Source organism: Parasteatoda tepidariorum, chromosome 2 (genome assembly GCF_043381705.1).
Source record: "Parasteatoda tepidariorum isolate YZ-2023 chromosome 2, CAS_Ptep_4.0, whole genome shotgun sequence".
Classification (NCBI taxonomy): Eukaryota; Metazoa; Arthropoda; class Arachnida; order Araneae; family Theridiidae; genus Parasteatoda; species Parasteatoda tepidariorum.
In genome coordinates this window covers 101,820,702-101,838,698 of record NC_092205.1, presented here as the reverse complement: position 1 = coordinate 101,838,698, position 17,997 = coordinate 101,820,702, and the positions used below count along the sequence as shown (strand labels likewise).

Here is a 17,997-nt window from a genome sequence, read left to right as displayed (position 1 = left end):
ATCATTTAAAACTAAATCAATACTTTTAGAAATTTAATCAAATATAGTTTTTTTCTCTCCCATGTTTTACATTAAAGAGCATAGTAAAATTTTATTGTATTGCTTTTAAATTACACATAGCTCTTACAGTTGGAAATGGCATAATAATTTTCATAATCAAATGCTGTTACGTATCAGTACTCAAAACAATTCATAGATAAAATAGTTTGTTAACGGTATTTACCAATAAAAATTTTTAGATTTTACCAATTTTATGTTTGCATGCAAAGAACTTTAGATTCACTTAAAAAGTTCTTGCGATATAGTGAAATATGTCAAAGGAAAAATTAACAAAAAGGGTTTTCAAACTTTGGATAGCTCTTTTGACCAAACTATCTGGGCCATTTTTCTAATTTTGAGGTTAAGGAATACAAATTCGTCAACAAAAAAAAGTTAAATTTTAATTAGAAAAGTTTTTGTATCTAATTTTGAAACTTACAATATGCTCTGCACTAATTATTTCAATATTTGAGGTCATCCCTATGAACCATTAAATTTGAGTTCTAACAGGGTGGGTAGCCATATCTTTCAACAAAAAATAAGCACCTTTTAAATACTTTTTGAAAAAAAATCTCAGTTTTGAAAAGGGAAAATTAAGCACTTTCTAAAAACACCCAATGAAAAAAGCACCTTTAAGGGCTTTTAAAAAACGAAAATAAGCATCTTTAAGCACTTCTTAAAAATGCTACGCACCATGTCTAATATGTGAAAATCCAATAATTAGGTCATAAGTTATTAATTATTCAGGGTGATTCATTTTTTCTTGTACACTGTACATAAATCGAGTTCAATTGAATTTTAAGGCAAACATACTAGAGAAAGGACTTTTCTTGCAGATAAAACAGTTTTACTGAAAGCTTATACAAAAAAGTAAATGCTCTTCTATTTTTTTGTAGGAAAAATTGAGTTCATTCAGTGTATGTGATAAAGCATTCACACAAAACCTCGTTTAAACACATGTTCTAAATTAATCTCTCACACTATTTAATTTTATTGCTCTTACATTATTTAATTTTATTCAAAGAGAAATATTTTTAAGGCTTTGTACTTTTTTTCCAAATTTTTATTGGTTATAAGAGCAATGTGTTGGCGATTGCTTTTCTCAGTTGTTGCTAACACGAACTTACATTGATTTCTATAACTAATAAGAGCAAATTCAAACTTGACAATATATTTTCAAAAAATATTGATATTTGTGAATATTTTCGTTACCATGATAAAATTCACTCACATTATCATATTCAATAATTATCATTTGTTTAATAATATTCATGTTAACTGTTAGACATGTTTTCATTGATAATGGCAATATTATTGTATTCATTACTTATTAGTAACGACCACGATATTATCAAATTCATTTCGTATTGTTATCATTATTCTAACATTCAATTTTCACTTTTTTTATGGCCATATATGGATATTTTCAGAAAGCAGTGCGCTCACATTTTAATTTGAAACAAGTCTTAAATGAAATCCGCGTAGCAAATTAACTAAATAATTCACCAGGGGTCTGTCTAGGTTTTTCTGAAAGGTACCTATTTTGTAAAAATTTTGACATAATTTGTGAAAAATTAAAAACTATATTAAAAAGTCAACACAAAAACATGGTAAAAATATAGATTTATCGTTTCTTAAGGGATAGAAAAATAAAATTTTAAGAAAAAGTATTTTGTGAAACTACAGTTCTTCCTAAAGTTACATTTGTGAAACTACCGTTTTACCTAAAATTGAATTTGTGAAGGTACCGCTAAACGGTAGTAAATTCGGCCTGGACAGATCCCTGTTCACTGTATGACAAATACAGGGTATTAGCTACAAAATTTAGATTTTCAAAATTTATAACTTTCTATAACTAATTTTAAGAATTTTTTATGACTTAACGAAGTTTCTACGACAATAAATTAAAAAAAGCATTATAATAACATTGATTTAAATGATAGGTACAACCAAAACTGTTATACTCCGCATCTTCATATTTATAGATTTTAAATTTAAAAAACAGAGTAAAGAAAGAGTTAAAGCAATAAAATTACTAAAAAAAACACAAAAGCAAATATTTTTCTTCTGCAGAATTATATCCTAAAGATACTTTTCTTGTTCATCGCAAAGGAAAGAAATACTCCTGGTTTTTCTGTTCTCATTTCGGAATAAAAAAATTCGCCGATGACTGGCTTGCTTCAGCTAGAATTTGAAATTGATAAAAAAAATAAAATAAATACTGAAATATCAGAAGTTTAAAAGATAATTCGCGCTATAAATGATGTTTTTTTTTCTACAATCTATACAAAAACCATTGGTTGGTTCAAATTTTTAGTAAAAGATCAGTTTTTGTGAAAAATCTATTCATAATTTTGTGAAAAGCAAAAATAGGATTTTCTTTTCAGAAATAGAAACACAAACAAAACTCCATCTTTTAAGGAGTTTTTGTCTTAAAATTATGAATTAGAGTAGCTATTAGTAGAGATTTTTTTTGTGAAGGAATCATTCTCAGGATAAACATTTTGCAAAGGGAAGAATAAAATAGAAGAATTAACGAAGGAAAGAATTAGCAGACTCAAATCTCTCCTAAAATGACCCTTGAAGAAGTATTATTAGAATGGTTTAAATTTAAACATTATAAATTTAATATACTATGTATCAGTCAGTCAAAAGTTTTTCACAACTGCATTCATTTAAATTTATATAGAATAAAACACAAGTTATCACATTATCTTAAAAGTTAGTTTGAGTAATATTTGAATATTGACAATGTTTGAATATAAAAATTAGTTTACTATTTGTCATTGTGAAATTCAACCTATGAATAGCAGTAGTAAGCATATTTAGTATGTAATTTGATAACTAAATAGCATTAATTAATAAAATGTGATTATGATATTTTAACAATTCTTTAAATAATTATAAAATTAGGCTTTACAATAATCATTTATATAAAATATTTAAGAAATTCAGTTAGTTCAATTTCTTAAGACATTCTAATATATTCGGGTTCGTAGAAACCTATTTCTTCCGGGGCAGTATCTTCTGATGTGGAAGAAACTTGCCATCCCAGCTTAACTCTTTTTAGGGTCATTTTTTTCATAATAATGTGACATTGAAATATTTTTGGGATTGAGGTTGATTTATAAAAAGTAATTCATTTAGCTTATTACAGGGTGCATATTCAAATCTTTCAACAAAAATAAGCACCTTTTAAGTACTTTTCAAGCACTCAAAAAATATTTGCAATCACTTTAAAAGAAATAACTAGGATTTGTGCGGTAATTAAAAAAAAAAAAAAAATTCTATCGTTTTAAGTTCTTTTAAAGCATAAAATCAATAAAATTCAAAATTGTTTCGAAAACAAATGATAAATAGTGCAGAGAAAATTTTATATTATTTTATAACCGTCGTTGAACAGTAGACCCAATTTTTGGGTTTACAACTGCTAATGTTCAACTCCGCAGCCTTGTAATTTTTAGCCTAATCCAGAAGACAAGGAAAACTGCTGGATCAAGTATTGTGAGAAACTGGCCTTCGTGGAGGACTTTTTGATGGAACTAACCTGCATTTGGGTTACATGTAAAAGACTATGAGAATTGCCCTAGGTTAGCCTGACGGCAAAGGGACTCCAATCCATAATCCGTCTACCACTGATGATATTTTACGTCAACACTGCGGTCTGCTGCTGATTCGAATCGACCAGTCATCGAACAGTAGGGATTGAAACCAGGCTCACCTCATTGGAAGGCTAACCTTCTATCCCCTGAACTATCTCAGCTCTGAAGAGAAAATTAGGAAAATCATTTTTTTGTAAATTATAAAGACAATTTGTCAAAGGAAAAAATATCTTTTTAAAAAATGGAAAATTAAGCACTTATTACAAACCCTGAATAAAAAAAGCACCTTTAAGGGCTTTTAAAAAACGTAAATCAAAAATAAGTACCTTTAAGCACTTTTTAAAAATGCTACGCACCCTGTTTTAAGACCATTTTTGTGTGTGTATGAAGGTGGGTGGGATTTTCAAAAGTCACCCGCTATAAAGAACAAGACATAAACCTTTCTTACCATCCACATTAAAAAAAAATTTATGAAGTTCTTGGAAAGCATACTTCCCAGGTCTTTATAAAGTGTTTAAATACATTTTAATTTCAAAACAGAATAAAATACGAATAATAAAAACCATTGTAGCAATCTAATAAATAATATATTATTTCCGTAAAATATAAAACAAAGTTTTCAATTCCATGAGAATAGTCCATCTTTCCATGTAACAGAAGTGATTGCAGCCACTTCAGTCTTGGCACACATTTGGTTGAGGAAGGTCTCCGGCAGGCCACAGTCGGTCAGATTGTTCTTTGCAAATATACAGGGGAGGATGGGGGAGTGGGGATTGACCTTGGAGAAGGCGGTGGTGTGGGTGTCCGAGGACACGACGGCAGAAAACTCTTCTTGAGTTCCGCTGAAGAGGGAACACAGAGAATGAAGGGTGTTCGGTAGGATGGGACCTGTCACTTCCACCGACTCCATTTCTTTCGACCCACTTTTCACTTTGCCATGACGGATCTGCAAATGAAAATTTTACACAAGTTAAATAAATGTATGTATATGCATAAATTGCAGTCCTCTCTTTTTATTTTAGGTCACATTAATCCTACCATACAATTTATCAATTATTTCAAATCTCGATTTAAATCACCGGATTTTTTAAAAATAATCGTAGAGGCAGTGATTGCTATTATATATATATATATATTATAGTGGTGCTCAAAAGGGCACCCCCAGCTGCCACAAATGCAAAATTGAAAATGAATGGATTTGTTCCTAACGGACACAGCAGCATGGAGAAGAGATCCAAAATTGGCAAATTATCAAAATATAACATAGCCAAAATAAAGTCAACCCCCCATAATAAATATTAGGTTTGAAAATATACATATTTGCAATAAGAAATTAATAATTAAGAGATATAAATAGATTTTTTCCCCGATTAGGCGTGGCAGTGAATTAATGAGTCTACATTAGTATTGAAATAAAAAGTTAGCCGTTACATAGAGTGATAAGAAAAGAATTAAATATTTTATGTTCGCTTTTATAAATATTAACTCAATGATTTAATTTATATATAATTTGATTAATAATGGTTGAAAAAAAGTAAGTTAAGTAAGTTATAAAGATATTTTAAGAGCTAGGAAATATATAATGCCAATTGTGGCATCACAATAATAATCATTAATTTAAATTTCAACTAATATTTTTTATTTCACATAACTTATAAATGTATTCTTAAGAATTTTTTTTAAAAGTCTGATTATGATATTGAAGCTTTTACTCAGAATATACAGGGTAATATATGAATATGTGGGTGAGGCACAACTTTAAAAAGGCAAAATTATAACTTTCGGTTAGATATGTGCAGAATAATTAGCTAATTAATAAACATATTACAATAATACCAATTTAACTTTACATTTACTTAAAGACAAACACTTTTAAAATTCATTATACAAGTAGTTTGTGTAGATAAATATCGAAGAAAGACTTACGCCAAGTCAAGAGCAATTCAATATTTTCTAATATGAAATAATTTATTTTTCATTTGATATCTAACTGACAATTGGGATTTTGAAATTGGGTATTTAGAAATTCATGAAAGTATTAAACTTGAATTGAAAAAAAAAAAAAAAAGATTTCATTTCTCTAGTGATTAGTGCATAATAATTATTTTAAACCATTTTAGTTAGAATAATTAAGAACTTAATTATAATATCCTTTTTTAATAGTATTTAACATTATTAATTCAGTTTATCAGAATTTTGACTGATATTTGTAAAGAAAAATCATTAACCCTGCTACCATAGTTTCTTTTTTACTGGATGGTTGTATGCATTTTTCAAGTTTTGACAAGAATAAAACATACGGGTCCAAATTTCACATGTAACTTAGTCATTTAAGTGGTCTCAAAATAAATACTATAGTTAAATTATAATGAAATGTTCCAAATCTATATGAAATTTTTTTTGTATGGACATATCATTTTACACTTGATATCATTTTTTTTATCAGTAAAGTAAATTGAAATTCTAATATCAATTACTATTTTCAGATGCAATTTCAGAAACAGAAAATAAAAAATATTATAAAAATAATTTAACGTAAAATACGTTTCTATATTTTATTAAGATGTTATTCTTTTGAATTATTTATAAAAATTTATCATAGACCACAAAAATTTATTACACAAATACATCACAATAATTAAGTTTTTTTTTAAAAAAGAAACAAAAATTATATAAGATTTTTTCCCCTTTCCAGCCATTTGTTCTGAGATTATACAAAGTGGATTTCATAAGTCATTTTTAAACCTGGGTTCTTTCGGAGAAACTCAAACCCACTTGGATTTTTTGTAAAAAGACGGGGGAAATTGGGTTTTTTCATTTAGTGCTCATTAACATTAAAGCTTTACTGTGTAAATATTTTTATTTATTAAATAGAGTTGTATAAGCTTAAAAATAGAAATAAATCCAAAAAGTTCATATAAAATACATATTTGAATCTTCTTTATTGTTAAATACATAACATTTTACAATTTTTAACTCAAGCATTATAAAATATGAATGCAACAGTGAAAAAAAAGTTTATTAATCTTTTTGTTTTCACACACAGTTATTTACTATATTTATAAAACATATAAAAATTACCCATTANTATATATATATTACCTATTACAAATTTATCAGTAAAAAAATAAAATTTCATCTGACGTTTAACTTTAATAAAAAACTGAAATAAATACTTAATGGTCTTCCATATTTTTATTTTGTTTCTTTTCAATTTCTCTAAACATATAAATTAATAATAATAATCTGTTTAGTAATATATAAATCATACAACTACATTTGAAAAATTTATCATTCAGACTATATTATTAAAATTTCGATTTGATTTAATTTTATTAAAATATTACTTTTTGAAAAAACTCGGTTAAAGTTTTAAATTAGTAATATAAAATCATAAATTCGAGTTTCTTTTACTTTACAAATATTAAAAACTTTATTGTGTAAAGCATGCAACTCTATTTGACAAATTTATGCAGCACAATAAATTAGATATAAATTAAGTGTGCGTCAATAAGTTTTAATAAAAACATTTTTTTAAAAAAAACCTACCCAATAATACCAGGGCAGGTTTTTTAAAAGTGGGCCCACTTGGCGAACACTGCTTTTAAATGAATAAAGTTTGAAAGGGTTTCGAAGTTTGCAGCACTGGTAGGAGATTCAACTTTATTGTGTAACAATATAATAATATGCCACCAAAAAAAAAAAGAAATGACTAAGGAATGGGTAAAAACTACCTTCAAAGACTGCAAAGTCCCACCAAGAAATGCTGTAGGTGCCAATAAAGTAGGAGGAATACCGGCCATTGGTCCAATCTTAGAAATGCACAGCCCAGAATTCAATAAGAAATTTACAAGAGCTTGCGTTTCAGAGTCTTCCACATACACTAAAGATTCAGGCTTGTGATCCAGTTTATCCCTTTCATCACGCCTGAAAAAAATTACATGAATAAAATTAAATTTCAAATTACGCTGTAAAAGCTCCTGGATTGAACAACCCAGGGGTCTGTCTAGGTTTTTCTGAGAGGGACTTATTTTGTGAAAATTAAAAATGATATTAAAAAATCAACGCAAAAATATGGATTTATCGTTTCTTACGGGATACAAATATAAAATTTTAAGAAAAAGTATTTCACGAAGCTACCGTTTGTCTTAAAGTTGAATTTGTGAAGGTACAGCTAAACGGTAATTAATTTGCCCAAGACAGACCCGAGCGAAAACAGTCCTGAAGTTAATCCTCAATGATTAATTAGAATCCCCTTGCTATTGGTTTCATAGTTTTTCTATGAAAAATTTCTCACAATTGTTGCTTATCCCAATATCCTTGTCTTCTGGGTTGTGTTCAAAATTATAAGACTACAGAGTTGAACATTAATAGCCATAAACTAGAGTTGGCAAGGTTTAGGGCAGAACCCACGGTTTGAACCGTCCTGTCTAAAACCCTTTTATTTAAATTATGTCACAATTTAAAACAAAAATATTGTGAAAAATAAAATATTAATTCTTGAACAAGAGAAATGAAGAAAGGTTTTTGCTTTATTAAAAACGTTAATTATTATTTTAAATATCGCTTTATTCATCCTTATGCAAAAATATAATTTATCAGTATTAAAGCATATTCAGGGTTCCTACACTATTTTGAGAAAACAATATGCTGACTTTCGCAGTTTTCCTGACCTTTTACAATAAAATTCCTGACCCGCCGTTTCCCACTCCAAAACTTTTAACATTGCAGTTTCAATTAGTAATAATATGCTACTTAGTCATAAGTATTATAGATTGAATAGGATAAACACTTATATATTAAAGTGGAATTGCATAATAGCACTTTATATCCCAAATTATATTTTCAGAAAACTTGTGAAACATATTTTTAATTATCATGATTAGATTAAACTTTTAGTGTGTTTTTGCAGTTAGATACGAAAACTATTTAAATAAAAAGATCAAAAAAATCTGTAGAACTATGGAAATATTATTTTATTTAATGTTAAGTGGAAACAAATGCATGAGTGTCGTCAGGATATAAAGGGTTAATCAAATCTGCGAGATATGTATCAGTATCCTTAAATAATATTTACTCTTAAAACATACTAGAACATTTGTTACATTAAAACATTAATTTTTAAAAATCACAATTTCACTTAAAACTGACTTTTCTTTTAAAAGATAATATTGAAATATAAAAGGGAAAAAAGTCAAGAAAAGTTAATTATATATAAATAAAAATTCAGATAGAAAAATTATGCAACTTGTGAGAAAAATAAAATCAAAAATATCTTTTTTTTCCCAGTATTTTTAAAATTATTTCTGTAATACTGTAAGCTTCCGGAGAAACTCAGGAGCTCCTATGTTATATAATATTTCTCAACATATTTTGTTGTTTGACAATTTCTGAATCAAGAACATCCAGCTCTGTTGCAGCAGTTTTCGTCAATTTAGATTTTCTTAATTTCAAATCATCTATCCTTTCTTTTATTCGTTTTCTAGAAATTTCAGCTTTTTTATTCCTTCTTTTTTTTTTTGGCTTCTAATGCATGTCTCTATCTTGTTCTAGATCCTTTTACAGCATCTAGCATTTTTTCATTAATGTCTATGTTTTTTATTCCATTCATAAATGAAACATAATCATAACACACACCTTTATGAAATAATAGTCTTCATTGAGGTTTTCAACCAATAAGCTTTTATTGATTGAAAACCCCCTTCGACTGTTGCGTTACCATGAGAGAGGATAAGAAAATGTTTTATAACCTCTCCCAAATTTTCACATTTTTTTCTCCGTGCAAATATTTCGAAAAAATTTATCTAATCTCTTTTGCTGTGGATTAAACTCACTCTTTTGTTCTTCGTTTTTTTGGCAGCATCACAAAACAGTAAAAATTCCTTTTTTGATTTTTCTGCTGTTGTTTCAGCTACAAAGCAGACTCTAAACCAGTTATTCACCCAAAGAGCAATAAACCTAGCAACCCTATCAAAAATTCCTTATCATTGGGTAAACAGGAGGAAAATTGCTAACAGGACAGGTTCTACCAGGGAAAGAGGAATGTTATTATGAGGAAATTACATATTTTGAATGACAGAACTTTTCCTTGAAACTTTATTTTTGCCTGTCAGTCTTGGAATGAACTATAGTTTTTTTTATTTTCCTAACTTTATGAATATGTAAAAAAAATCCTGACTTTATAAATATGTAAGAAAAATCCTGACTTTTTAGCTTAATTTTAGAATAGCCTGACTTTTGCAGGTTTTCCTGACCGTGTAGGAACCCTGATATTTATTGGTATATAAAGGATAATGTATTAAGTTTAGTTGCTCATTGAATTGTGGAGCTTCAAAAGTTATAAATCTTTTCCTATTACATTATATTATTTTCATTTAATAAGTTAAAGCAAATTGTATAAAAAGTATCCAATATTTATTAATAAATGTATTTATTATGTGTACAATGATTACGCATATAGAATTTTTATCTTTCACCAACGTTCAAGGTTTTGGACACATTCAAACAGTTTAAAAAAGTAAAACCCACGTGTCCTATCCAAAACAAGTTCAAGAAGTCCAGAACCCCAACTCTGCCATAAACTCAAAAAATGGATAGGCCATTCAATGCCGGTCATAAAATAAAATTATTCTATAAATATTTCAGTGCTTTACAGAAGTAGAAGAAGATTCAGCCACTGGTCTAAAATATCAATGACTAATAAATCTTAATAGTTCATTCACAAGTCCCTAAAGAGGCACAAGTGTAATTTATAATTAGATTTTTTTTCTATAAAGTAAAATACTTAAAAATGTATAAAAAAATTAAGATGAAGAAAGTGTAGAATATTTAGATTTTTGTCAACTTATTAAAAAATTGAAAGAAAGCTCTGTAATGCAAATCTAAAATTTAATGATTATGTTTTAAAAAATACATTAAATTCAAATGAAGATAAAGCAAAACAATTTAAATTTATGTGCCTTTATTTACATTGTTTTGCTTAATAAATGCATGCTAGGGTACTCAGAAGCAGCTATTATAAATGACATAAAAATTAACTCAAATTTAGATAATTAAAAAAAGAAAAGCACCTTTTGCTTTTATTAAAAGAAGGAAAGTTTTCTTGACTCAACCCCAAACTTTCTAGCCATGTATCAGTTTCATCATCTTCAATGGGATCAATATCATCTTCATTATCTGACCTAGAAAGAATATAAGACCATAAAACTGAGTTTGAGAGAAAAATTAGCATGATCGCAAACATATAAGCTTTGGGCTTCAGCATTACTATAACTGAAAAATTCAAAATAAAACAAAAATATTACAGAATAGGGGGTGCAGAATCTTTTTAAGAAGAAAAGTCCCAGAAAAGAAAGCCCACAATAAATTTAATTTTTACATCAATAAATATAGCAGAAAATTTTTTAAAAACTAAATTTTGAAATGCAAGGCCTTTTGTTCTACAGAATTTTGTGTAATAAGATCATTTGAGACATATACAGTAAAATCTCGCTACAATATTTTTAAACAAAATAAATATATTGTTATATCGAGGGCTTACACATTTTGGGGACACAATAAGATTTTTTTTTAAATTTTAATTTGCAGAGTATTAATTATGGTTAAATATGAAATCAGACAGGTAAATATAAAATCAGTAACCTCTTTAGAGATAAGGGAGGCAATTCTAATAGAAGGTCTAGGGATGGTCTAGGTATGTTAGGATGGGGCATTGAAATCTGAATACAAAAGCCATTCACTGTGTAAAAAAAAAAAAAAAAAAAAAAAAAAAAAAAAAAAAAAAAAAAAAAAAGAAAAAGAAAAAAAAAAGGCAAAATATTATAAAATAAAATTTTTTACATTATTTGAAAACCAATAATATATGGGAAAAATAAGGATGAAAGTTGAAAAAAAAAATCGTTTTACAGGGGTTTATTATGTCAGAGAACATCCCAATATTGAGAGGAGCTTGACATTAATACATACAGGGTATCTGGTACATTTCAAATTTTCAAATTCATGACCTTTCATGATTATTTCCAATAATTTTTCATGACTTAACGAAGTTCCTATTTTCTCCGACAAAAACACAACAATAAATTTAAGAAAGCATTATAATAACATTCGCTGAAATGATAGGTATAGCCAAAACTGTTATACTCTGCATTTCAGATTTATAGATTTTAAAAACAGAGTAAAGAAAGAGTTAAAGCAATAAAATAGCTGAAAAAAACAAACAAAAGCAAACAATTTCCCCCCTTTTTTTCTGCAGAATTACGTTCTAAAGATACTTTTCTTGTACATCGGAAAGGAAAGAAATACTCCTGATTTTTCTGTTCTCATTTCGAAATAAAAAAATTCGCCAATGCAAATTTTAAATTGATAAAATAAAAATAAATAAATAAGAACAAAAATTCTGAAATCACAGAAGTTTAAAAGATAATTCGCTCTAGAAATGATGGTTTTTTTTTCCATTTTTTGAAAGAATACCGTAATTTTTAAAGAACACGATAAAAAACATTTTATATTTTAATCAAATATGACTGAGAGTGGGGATTTTGTTACAAATTCAGATATTCGGAACTCTATGAAATTGGGGGAAGAGAGGTAAATTCCATTTTGAAAATTATATTTTTTGGCGACATTAATCCATGACTTTTCATGATTTTCTTAAAAAAATAGTTAAACTCATGACATTTCATGACAAATTCTGTTCAACACCGAAATTCATTTCTTTCCATGATTTTTCATGACTTTCCAGGTGCGCGGATACCCTGTACACATGCAAGTTCGTCGAGACCAAGATTCATTATTGTAATAGAGGGCGTTATTGTTGTATCGGATTTTGCAGTAGCGAGAGTTCACGGTATATGCTTATCTTCTAAACATGACAATATTAGTCTGGAATAGATCTATCTTAAAATATTTCCAAATATATTTTGATAAAATTATTTTGCAAAAATATGCGCTTAAGTATTTATTATGTACAGAAAAAAAATCTAGAGCATTACAACTAATGGCAAAGAAATCTACCAGTTTTGATTTTCTTAGAATTTGAAATTGTAACCTCTTAGTATATAATTAAACAAATAACATCAAATACTGATAGTTCTTGCTTAGTTACAGAAAATTTCTTAAGTATCATTTCCATCATTTACACCCGCAGTTAATGTGATTTATGGACAATTGCAGTTTAAAGAACTGTGTTAAACAGATCTTTCACTATAAAAGCTTCTTTATTCCTTAGAGTTATAAGAATGTAAAACTTTCTTCAATTTAATAAAGCAAAGTACAGTAAATTACATAAAATAATAATGAAATGTACATAACCTATAAAATAAAACCAATTCCGTGTTTTGCACACTTTGTCTTCATTAAAAAAATTTAATTGTAACCTTTCTCTGAGGAAAAATTAATTTCATTTTCTTTTACAAAATATAGATTACTTACTTTTTAAAATGTACCTTTGAGAACACATTTATTTTAAACATGCTTTAGTTAAATAAATAATTAAAAAACTTAAAACTTTTGACAACTTGAACTAATATCTAGACATTTTGGAATTTCAATGTTTTTCAAAATTTATGGAAATTAGTTTGATTACTTAGTTTTATAATATTTAAAATAAACATTTGAGTACACATTTAAACATGCTTTGGTTAAATAAATAATTAAAAAAAATTAAATCTTTTGACAATTTGAACTAATATTTATACATTTTGGAATTACAATGTTTTTAAAAATTTATGGAAATTAGTTTGAAAAACAGTTATAAAAAATTTTTCAAGCTAGAAGAGGGGTTTTCCAATTACGCACAGAGTGTCAGTACAATGACCTATTAAGGAACAAATTCGACTCCCAGGCATTTAAAAAAAAAAAAGCATAAACATTCAAATTTTTAAGTAAAATGCAATCATACCCTTCTCCTTTTACGTCTAGAAAGTTAGAAGTTGTCATGCTGTCACTATTAAGTTCCTCAAAACCAGATTCTGAATCCTTAGAGCATTCCTTATTGGGGCAGAAAGGCATTGAAAATGTAATTCCTAAGAATAAGAACAATTGAATGAATATTTTTCCAATATAAATTACTCATTATTTATCATTTTTTAAACAGGCCATCCTTTTTAAAAAATTATTTTTTCTCTTATTTATTTCACATTTCACAAGACCATTAACAAAAAGATTTCATTAGTCCATACCTATTTTCACTGATCTATTGACATTTCCTGATTTTTAAAGAATTGCTTTAAAATTTATGAAACAATTGAAATTAAATAACAATTGAATGAATATTTTTCCAATATAAATTACTCATTATTTACCATTTTTTAAACAGGCCATCCTTTTTAAATATTTTTTCTCTGATTTATTTCACATTCTACAAGACCAGTAACAAAAAGATTTCATTAGTCCATACCCATTTTCACTGATCTATTATTGACATTTCACTTCCTGGTTTTTAAAGAATTGCTTTAAAATTTATGAAACAATTGAAATTAAAATTTTTACTAATACACATAAAAATTAGAATGGTTTATCAGAAGAGTTTTCAAAACAATTCATATTTTATGGACAGTTTCATGTACGCATCAGAGGGATAGAGGGTTTGCCTTCCAACGAGGTGACTGGAGTTTGAATTCCAGCAATATCTGGTCTACATAGTAATTCTGAATCCATCTCGACAACTGTTGTAAAATATTTTCAGCGGTAGACGAATCCACTAGCTGCCAGACTAACTGCAGAATTGTTTTTGTGCAACTGTGTCTCTTTACATATATTTAACTGTTCACTTCTTTTTGGGACATCCTCTATTTTTATAAAGACATTTCTACAAGCTAAACTTATTTTTTTAAAAAGGAAAAAAAAAAAAAAAAATCTCACCATCCTCAGAAAGAGCTTTCCTGAAACCCTTTGAAGTGGGTGTTATAAAAGCATGCAGGACAGGGATGGAACCTGCACCTGCGCATCTGAACAGGACAGTAAAGCTAGAGGCACACATATAAAAATAAGGACACTGGTACAATCTAACAAGTTGATAAAGTGAACGAAAACTGTCACACCTGAGAAAAGATAAATACATGCTATTATTACTTATAGAGAAAGAACCTTGATACAAGCAGATAGCAAGAAAATAAAAAAAATAGTTTAGATTGCATACAGTTTACCAATACATTGATTTTGTCACATGACCCAGGGGAGGAGCTAAATCTTTCAACAAAAAATAAGCACCTTTTAAGTACTTTTAAAGCATTTTTATTTCTTAAGCACTATTTTTAAGCACTATATACAATAACAAAATGCAAAATAATTTTCAAAAATTGTACATGATAAAATAACTAGTTTCTGGCAAAGATCTCTTTTCTTGATTATGCAAGTCAAAATAAAGAAATCGAAAGATTTTTTGGTTCAATTACAGAAGGTGGAAAATGAAGCCTGAAATGGAGAATATCTTGAAAATTGCAGCAGAGTTCCCCATGAGAGTGCTAGAATGTCACCGAACCCAGCTCAGTAGACGCACATGCAGACTCGCAAGTATTTCATCAAACATGTAAAGTAATTGGCGCTTTCATATGCTAACGACAGACAGTACACCGAAATGAATTGTGAAAACGTTGAATAGAATAACGAGAAAAGCACATTTTTACATAATACAAGGCAAAAATCAGCATTCCCTTTTCGAAAAAGCACTTAACACCCAATGAAAGAAGCACTTTTAAGGGATTTTAAAAAACTAAAATTAAAAATAACCACCCTTAAGCACTTTTTAAAAAAGCAAAGCATCATGTATTATCATTATTAAAAAAATCCAAAACTTTTGATTTTTCAAGAAGATTATTTTAAATACACACTCAATCAGTATTCAATATCTTTAAAAAATCTTACCAACTAGAATGAAGCTTTTCTTCAGCAGAGGAATCTAAGATGATGCTGGAACTGAAAAGGGCAGAGGTTTTCATCAATAAACTCGTATTACCACATGGAGGAAAGTTTTGATCATTAAATAAGATTTCTTAACTTACCTTTTACTTTTGGTGAAAGAATTGGCACTCCTGGGATAAAGATTTAGCCAAGGAATGTTTGGATGCATCCACACAAGGCACTGCTGGAAGAACTTTGCCCCATGGCTGCTGTGTAAACCTGAAGACTGAAATAGAGAGTGGAATAGAATCAAGCGCTCACTCATCAAAAATTATACAAAATTCAATCAAAGAGATTTGTTGATCAAAAAATAATTTTGAGCATACTCAGGGTTGGCATGATTTAAATCAATTAATTAAAAAAAAATCAACTGATTTTTTTAACAAAAAATAAGCATTTTTTAGCTCTCAAAATATTTTTAAACACTCTCCAAGAAAAAAAGCATCACAATTAGGTAGTAACTGAGCAGTAATGAAAATTATTTTTTTCTATCATTTAAAGTTCATCATTTACAAACATAAAATCAATAAAATTCTAAAACATTTTTAAAGGCTTTACATAATCATGCTAAAATAACTAGTTTCAGATAAATATTGCAGAGAAAATTGTGAAAATCGTATATTTTTTTAATATGTAGAACGACAATCGATACGGGAAAGAAAAAATTTAGTTTTTAAAAGATAGAAAACTAAGCTCTTTTCACAAACCCCGAATAAAAAAACCACCTTTAAGAAACGTAAATCAAAAATATGCACCTTTAAGAACTTTTTAAAAATGCTACGCACCCTGTAAATATATTTACACGCAATATGAAAAATAAAAATAAATACATTCTTTAAGATGCAATATCTTTTATATTAATGTTCAATTTTATTGAGAATGAACGTCTTTTTTTACAAAGAAATAATGAAAAGGGAATGCATGTTAATTATTTTTAATCAAAATAGACCAAAATAAATAAAAAGATTAAAAGTGGATGAGAGTGGCATGAAACTTTTAAATTATAATTGTTGCAAAATAATTTGCAGGGAATAATCATATTTCAATTATATCCATTCATTTTTATGTTTATTAACATAGAGGAGTGCTTTAAAAACATAATAAATGCTTAGTTGGTTTAGATTAATTATCAAGAAAAACTTGTTTTATTAAAAGAAACTTAAAGAAACTAATTTTTTTTCCAATTATGTTGACTGATCTAAGTAAATTAGCTCTTTATTGGATATCAAAGAGGCAAATTGATTTTCTGCCTTTAAAACTCATTAGAATCTTGAATTTGAACAAAATTAATTTTATTTATTCAGTAATTGGCTTGTAATAATAAAATAAGAATTTTAATCATTTTAACCCCATTTCGACCAAAGGTGTACAAATGCACCATTTCAATAAATATTTTTTTATTAACACTGTGACGCATATTTTCCAGCTGCTGTCAAGGGTTCTTAAGGCACCCAAAAACTAATAGTAATTCAATCAGAGTAAACACTGTCTAGAAATTTTTAAACTAAAGTTTTTATTAAAACTTAAAACAGTTATTGAGAAATAAAATTTTTTGAAAAATGTATAATTATTCCTTTTGAGATTTATCATTATGTTTTTATGATGGATTAAAGTTGAAAGTCAGTAAATAAAACAAATTTCATGAAAAAAAACAAGCATTCAACTAAATGGTGCCTATATGCCTCACTTTATTTCTTAAATAAAATAAAAAAATGTATACAGGAAACTTTTTGTGTCTTAATTAATATAATGTAAGTATATTTCAATACCACATTTTATAAAATTTATATGCTTGGCCTAAAATGTGTTAATGAGAAAGTTTTGGCATAATATTTTAACCCCTTCCTTCTCGCTCCCGTGAAAATGACGGGTTGAGATTTCGTTTGTTATTTCTCGCTTCCGTGATATTGACGGGCTGGAAACTAATTCATTTTTCTTGCGCGGAAAATTTTTTATTTCTCATTTTACACACTAGATAGAGGTACCAGGATATTTTTAAGGTAATTATAGATAGTTAGTTTATTTTATACCAGATGTCAGCACTAAAGTTAGCTAATCAGCACTAATCAAATACGTGTATTTATGATATGTTATTTGTAATCTTAGCAAAGTTACCTAGTTAGGCTCTCTGTGAATACACCTGGTTTGAGCTCAAGATAAAATTTATTTTTTAACCGCTTCTTTCTCGCTCCCGTGATATTGACGGGCTGGAAACCAATTAAATTTTTTTTTTTTTGCCTGGAAAAATTTTATTTCTCATTTTACACACCAGATAGCAGCACCAGGATATTTTTAAAACACATATTTTTAAAATTTTCCTTGCTTGCTGGAAAACCAACATTAAACACTGAATGTTGGCTTTTCCTAAAAATTAAATTTTTTAAATTTTCAAGCTAAAATCAAATCAAAAACTAAAAATGAATATATATATATATATATATATATATATATATATATA

At 27.7% G+C, this 17,997-nt stretch overlaps 1 protein-coding gene across 1 annotated transcript in view; it reads right to left on the bottom strand.

Moving 5' to 3' along the window:
- Positions 1-4,081: 4,081 nt before the first annotated feature.
- The window catches only part of LOC107440161 (humpty dumpty), a 27,136-nt gene continuing 13,220 nt past the window's right edge, over positions 4,082-17,997 (bottom strand). Inside the window, exons 6-12 of the mRNA XM_016053001.4 lie at positions 15,641-15,765; positions 15,504-15,554; positions 14,502-14,680; positions 13,540-13,663; positions 10,712-10,822; positions 7,376-7,568; positions 4,082-4,587 (exon numbers count right to left, since the gene is read on the bottom strand). Coding sequence (XP_015908487.2) covers positions 4,261-4,587; positions 7,376-7,568; positions 10,712-10,822; positions 13,540-13,663; positions 14,502-14,680; positions 15,504-15,554; positions 15,641-15,765 — 1,110 coding nt within the window. The 3' untranslated portion in view covers positions 4,082-4,260. The remainder of the gene's footprint in view (positions 4,588-7,375; positions 7,569-10,711; positions 10,823-13,539; positions 13,664-14,501; positions 14,681-15,503; positions 15,555-15,640; positions 15,766-17,997) is intronic.